The 6,909-nt window shown below is 46.0% G+C and overlaps 1 protein-coding gene across 1 annotated transcript in view; it reads left to right on the top strand.

The window, feature by feature from the left end:
* Positions 1 to 5,077, top strand: part of TTC9 (tetratricopeptide repeat domain 9) — a 28,505-nt gene extending 23,428 nt beyond the window's left edge. Inside the window, exon 3 of the mRNA XM_068193277.1 lies at positions 3,921 to 5,077. Coding sequence (XP_068049378.1) covers positions 3,921 to 4,000 — 80 coding nt within the window. The 3' untranslated portion in view covers positions 4,001 to 5,077. The remainder of the gene's footprint in view (positions 1 to 3,920) is intronic.
* The last annotated feature ends 1,832 nt before the right edge of the window (positions 5,078 to 6,909 follow it).

The following is a 6,909-nucleotide window of genomic DNA, read 5'->3' on the forward strand; positions in this document are numbered from 1 at the left end:
TGCCAGAACCAGGAAATGGAGAAGCATATGCAGGAGAAAAGTAGTCAGTGGAAAATAAGTTATCCTAACCTTGAAGTTTGGACTAGGCTCAGATGTGAAAAATTTCTTTTAGCTGAACAACTTAGCTTCCATTTTTAAAATATGTGTTTCTGTGCTCCCTTACCACCCCCCTCCTCATGATACTATTTATTTGGTATTCCTTATTGCTTCTTGAAAAACATACTAATTTATTCAACAGCAACAACTTCAAATATCACTTGCTACGAAAACATACCAGAAAGTGTCCCTAAAGGCCCTTAATGTATACAAAACCCAGTTCTGGCCTTCATCTCTGCATCAGACTCTTTCCTGTTATTTGTAGACCATTCAAGGCTGTTGTTCCACTGTTTTATTTATGATTATGGAAAGCTTGAAGGGCATTCGGGGGAAAGAATTGAATATGTACAGTAAGAAAGGATGTGGCAGTTAAAACACAGTAATAGGAATCATATAGCACTATCAAGAATTATTATGTGACCTGGAATAAGTCACTGTCTCCATTTTAAATGTCTCCATCTGCAAAGTGTGATTGTTTTCCTTTATCTGAGTTTCACCAGGCTCACTGGTTATTATTGCAGTCATGTTCTGTGTGTTCTTTTTTTTTTTTCTAATAAGGAATGGTTTTGGCACAAATCACTGGCAGTTATTCTCTTTGATGGGAGAGCTTTTGAATGGTAAAGAGGAATTAGTTAGCAAAGGGGTTTAGTGTTCTGAAGGGCTGTCAGCACAGCAGATCCCTTATGGCTATTCACTATCTGCCCAGGGTGAAGGAAGGTTGGATTTGGCCTGATTTCTTGTGCCACCTCCAAATAAAAATCACAAAAGCAGATTGAAATAACACAAGATAGTTGTATAACCCTCCTACCAAGGGAGAGGGAAGCTGCTGTTAAGTCATGTAAAGCATTCATGGACCCTCCACGAACTCTGTGTCCAGGACAGGCAGCCAAACATGCACCTTGCTGCAAGCCTTGTTCAGCCCTCTCCCACTGGGGCTGCATTGTCAGGGCAGGGACTGACTGGGACTGAGACCAGACCATCAGATGGGAATGGCCTGGTAATGTCAGACAGTGGTCCCTGCTGTCCCTGTGTTGGGAGCCCATGGTCAGACATCCTGCGGGCTGCCCAGACCAGATGGTTTTTGTGCTGTGCAGTATGGGCTTGCGGCTGCACTCAGGCACTGCCTTCCTGCACCCCTGCGACTCAGAAATAGTGGGAACAAAACCCAGACCATGGTGTCTGCACAGCAGATAAGCAACTGGGCTCTGAAGCTACAGGGGAAGCAGAAATTACCTTTAAGATAGCATTAGGCCACTCTGCAGAGAGACACAGGCACAGTCATAAAAGCCAGGAAACACATTCCTGTTGGAGCTCTAGCAGTACGGCTTTGCATGGGTGTGACCCCTTATCTGAGTTGTTCTTACTTATTTCCACATCAGCCAATGGGGATCACTTCTTCTCCACTGAGAGATCAGTGGATCTGTCTTCTCATTAACATTTCCACATACCTTTGACATACTTCTGCAGGCAGAGCTAGTATGGTGCAATACTACTGGGTAGAAAAAACTTGACAAAGACAGGGCTCCACTCCTGTAAACAGAGTGCTGCTCTCATTATCTTTCCTTGATAAAATAATGGCCCTCACAAAGGAAGTAAAACATGCCAAAACCAGCCTGAGAGATCTATAAGTAGCTTGCAATGGGAGTGTCTCCCACCCTCTGTCAGGCTACATGTTATTTTGCCCATGGTTTCCTAGGCATATGGAAATCTCCCAGGTGAGTGAAGCTGTGCCATCAGCAGTCAGTACCTTACCTGAAAGCCAAAGGTTGGCAACAAAGAGGCTGACAGCTTTTCCCAGTTATGAGCCCACCTCTACCCCCTCAGTGAGATGCTGAGTCCCTGTGGGCCCAGGCAGGTGTGATTTCCTGACATGTCCACACAGTTATCCCTTCTCACCTGCACCAGGCAGGCATTCCAAGCATGTACCTTAGCAGTGGGGATGTGTATCCAGAGCACAGCCCATTGGACCCTAGAAGAGCACAGAACAGAGGTCACAGTGAGATGCAGGCAGCACAGCAGGACCCTGCTCAGGCTGTGTGTCCTGCCCTGCATTAATTGCATTTTAAGTCAGCCAACTGCACTAATTTCATTTTAAGCCTAAAATTCAGGACTATCCCCTCAACTGAATTTCTTCATTCCAGGAGGCTGCACAATTGAAATAATTCTGTTTTTTGAAAAGCGGCTTTAAAATTTGCTGGGCTGGTAAGAAGTGCTAATGCATAAACAGCCCACGATGCTGGTGCATCTTGTTTGACAGAAGCAACAGCAGAATTCTTAGGTCATTAAAAATGTCCCAAATGGGTCAAGGAGCTTAGTCATCGAATCACACCCTCTAGAGTACCTAGGATGATGTAGTTGAACCTGCAGAAGACTCAGCAGGGAGACCCACCTCACCAGAGACAACTTGAGAAGTCACAACAGCATGGCCATGGCCCACAGATGCCCTGTGGCATGTTTGTGGATAGCTCTGTGTGGCAGGAAACTGATCTCTCTGGCACTGATTCAGCACTAGCAGGGGGCACAACAGAGATGTCCTCATCTTTAAAGAAAGCTTTGCACCCACAACTGCTTTGGGGGGTGCAATACCCATACTCACTAGTGCTGGACATGTTCCCAGTAATTTGTTCATCACTTTGAAAGCTGAAGCACTTCTCATTTCCCTAGCTGGTGTGGAACACATTGCAGTTTGAATGAGAAGGAGATGAGATTGTCGTCTGATTGAACTGCATTGCACTTCCAATTGGTGTCTGAGGATCTAATAACTTCAGTGGACCAAGCTGACCCTGGTTGGCTGTCAGAGCAAGGCTCTGAGCAAAGAACCATTTTTTTTAATCGATTCAGAAGTGAAAGTGGCTGTGTTTTTACTTGCTTCTGGTACTACATGGCTTTTGCCACTTTGTGGGTGCCACGAGTGTGTGAAGTTACTGTTGTGATAGAAATCGGCTTGATTTAAGAGAGGATTGACCATGACTGCAGAATCATTGGCTCTGTCTGGAGACACATGCTCATTTATATCAACCTGTGATTCAGGGTGAACGGGTTCCCTTATGGCTGAGGCCAGGAGATAAAGCCAAACTTGCATAGTCTGTGTGGTGTATTGATGCTTTGAAATTCTGGAAGGAACAAGTAGGCTCAGCTTATCACCTGCACAGTGCTGGGATATCACAGCTTTCTACTAGGATGGATCAGTGATTCTGTACCTCTAGGAACTTCATTAGACAGGATAGACAAGGCAATATGCAGCATATAGCATATGACAAAATTGCAGAAAGAGTGTCATGGTGGAAGGACATTCAAGCAGAAAATTTAAGGGAAGAAGGGGTACAAGACAATGTGAAAGATGCTCTTCCCAATTCTGTTCATCCTGGAAAAACGTGAAAAGAGTGGAATAGGCTGTGAACAGAGTGGGAGAGTGAAAAGGCAGAGCATAACTGTACACAAAATGCCTTTAGGGGCTTGCATGCAGGTACTGCAGGAAGAGAAGCCAATGGAGTTGTGTTATTCCACAAATACAGACAAGGATGACCTGTATAGTTTCAGCTGTGTGAGTTCAACTGTGGTGACCAAGCGTAATCAGAGAGAAAGTGAAAACTAGCTGAGGCAATACTGTGAGCAACAGGGATGGTGAGCACAACTCAGACCATGCTCTCCAAAACCAGAGGTTCTGGGTTTGGTTCAGAGCCCCTTCCAACTGGTGCTGTTCCAGCACACAGCGCTGAAGCCGTGCTGCTCCCCTGTGATGTACCAGGGATGAAGGTGCATTCTATCTGTCTGCCACAGGGAGTTGTGTAACCACCATACCTCTGTGTGTTCTTTCCCTGCAGATACCAATGTCATACGATACATCCAGCTGACAGAGATGAAGCTCAGCAGATGTTCCCAGAGAGAGAAGGAAACCTTGTGAAAATGAAGCCACTTCAGCTGAAGTGCCCAAGGGGGAACATTTCCTTCCTAGAAGCTCATTTGGTGGATTTTCCCGTTTGCTCTGCCTCATCCTCATCTCCTCATCCTTCCACTCTCCTTTGCTCTTCATTGAATACCAGTTTTGAAATGAAAGAGACTTGGACGCTGGATATGGCTGCTTGCCAACCATGGTAATACCCCTTCCCCGTGGCAAAAGAGCACAACAACTACAGCCAGCCTTGTTCCCAGACAGTGTCACACACCTGGAGTAGGCAATGCTGGGGGACCTGCCTGGTCCTGAACTGACTGCCTATTACCTATTAGGGAAGCAACCCCCAGACCAACGATTTCCTGACCAGGCAAGTTGGAGACAGAGGGTTTCTGCTGTGAGTGATCACTGGAGCTTGGAAGAGCTAAGAAACCAAGAGAGCCACTGGTCATTCCACAGGGGACAGTAAATGCCTTTTTACCATCAGTTCCCTCTGCCTGCTTCTCCAGAGTGTGTTATTGGTCTCCAGTGAGAGCTCACATGCTCCCAGTCTAATGTCAGTGAAAACTGTTTCTAAACATCCTCTTGATGAAAGCACAGAGCACCCTATGAACCCCCTGCAGAGCTGTCCCGGTGCCAGAGGAGAAGGCTGTGGACCACCACAAAGCACTGAATGGACTGTGAAAGCATGGTGTACAGTGTGAGGGAAAAACTGTGAAATAATTCATTAAAGGCAAATAAAAATTATTCATAGGCAACAAGTCTGGGCATTGCTTTTCAAAGGAGCCTCTTCGGTTCTCCATGTCCAGACAGGCAACATTATCTAGGGAGGGGGCAGCATGGGGTGGGGAACAAGGGATGTCTCCATTCTTACCTTGGCTCTACCAATGCCTTGCTGTGTGATCTTGGGCAAGTCACTTTTAGCCTCTTGGTGCCTCGGTTTCCCTATCTGTACACTAGGGATAATAATACTTCCCTACCTCGCAGGGGTGTTGTGAGGATGTATCAGTTAATGTTTGTAAGTAACAGTACAGTGATGTACAGTGCTAAGTATTATTAGTACATTGGATTGAGGTCTTGATTCTCCCACCTTGTGTTGGTTCTTCCTGTGTCCTGTTTTTTTCTTTTGTAGGAGAATGTGGTGCTGACAACAGGGCAGGACCAACAGCTTTGGAGCCTATTTTGGCAGCCCAGAGGGCCTGTTTAGACCTTCTCCGGCAGTTTGATCTTCTCTGAGAGCTCTGTCTCCTTGGCTCAAAGGTCCTTTTCTGAAACTGTCAATAATGGGATCAGTAAGTGCCACAAACATATTCTCAGTGTGACTTGCCCCAGCAGTGGCCCACAGAGACATGTTCCCAGTTGCAGGATATACATGAGTGGTTTCATCCTATGGTGGTCAGTGTCAAGTGAGTGTAGCCAGAGTTATTTCACTTGGCCCTCATCTGAAACACAGAAACTGAAACAGAGCTAAACAGACAAAGTTCGGCCAAGTGCTGTGTGCTTTGGTTCCAGCAGACACGGTATCTGCAGACAGTTGGCTATGGCATCTCACATTCCAGCTATGGTATCTGGCCACATTTTTCTCCAGCCAAAATTCAAGAGAGTTGTTAGAGAAACATCAAGAGAAAAGGCAAATTGAATATAAGCCAACAATGTGCTCTAGCAGCCAGGAGAGCCAGCTGTGTCCTAGGGGGCATTGGGCACAGCATTGCCAACTGGGCAAGGGAGGGGATTGTCCCACTCTGCTCTGCACTGGGGCAGCCTCACTTTGAGTGCTGGGGGCAGTTTTGGGCACCACAATATAAAAAAGGTACAAAATTACTAGACAGTGTCCAAAGGAGGGCTACAAAGATGGTCAAGGGCCTTGAGGGGAAGCTCTATAAGGAGTAGTTGATATCACTTGGTCTGTTCAGCCTGGAGGAGACTGAGGGGGGACCTCATTGTTACTTTTAACGTCCTCACTACATAAAGCAGAGAGCCAGGCACTGATCGCTTTTCTCTAGTTAACCAATGACAGGACCCAAGGCAACAGCATGAAGCTGTGTCAGGATAAGTTTAAGTTGGATATTCGGAAAAGGTTCTTCACCCAGAGGGTGTTTGGGCACTGGAACAGGCTCCCCAGGGAAGTGGTCACAGCACCAAGCCTGACAGAGTTTAAAAAGCATTTGGACAATGCTCTCAGGCACATGGTGTGACTCTTGGAGTTGCCTTCTGTTGGGCCAGGAGTTGGACTTGATGATCTTTGTGGGTGTCTTCTCGCTCAGGATATTTATGATTCTACAATTTTATGAAATCTCTGTCATTGTCTCTGAAAAAACTTCAATCGTATTATTTAGTACAGGAACACATCCAGCTCACATTGGGGGTGGGGAAGAGACCATCAAAAAGTCACATATAAGTCCCTGAAATAAGACAGACCTACCTCAGTTGTGTGGAACTTAATATCAGCTGAGATGGCACCAGAAGTTCATGTTCCTCGGGTGGGCAATGGAGAGCAGCTGCTTCCCAAAATCGGGAACAGTGCGCAGCTACTGTAAAGGAAAGGGCTGATCATAGTCACCTTCTTCAGATCGCCCTTGGTTCACATATCTGGGTCACAAATAGCGAGCACCCCTGCCCATCACTACAGATATCTAAGCAATAAATGGAACTACAGCTGCTAGGAAGACAATTTAAAGACAGGGAGGACAAATGAGGGAAATTCTGTAAGTGGTCGTCAACCAGACCAGAAAATAAATGTTAGGCAGAGATGTGCTTGGGTGCATGCAAGATGTACCTAGTACTGCATAAAATATAGTGTTAGTAAGGTTCTGGTTCTCAGGCACATGCAGTCTTCTATCTTCTAAATACATCGTAGCACACAAAAAAAATTCAAATAGAGGTGACTCTCCCCTACTTCATATTGCTGATGACAGTTCATC

Source organism: Anomalospiza imberbis, chromosome 6 (genome assembly GCF_031753505.1).
Source record: "Anomalospiza imberbis isolate Cuckoo-Finch-1a 21T00152 chromosome 6, ASM3175350v1, whole genome shotgun sequence".
Taxonomy (NCBI): domain Eukaryota; kingdom Metazoa; phylum Chordata; class Aves; order Passeriformes; family Viduidae; genus Anomalospiza; species Anomalospiza imberbis.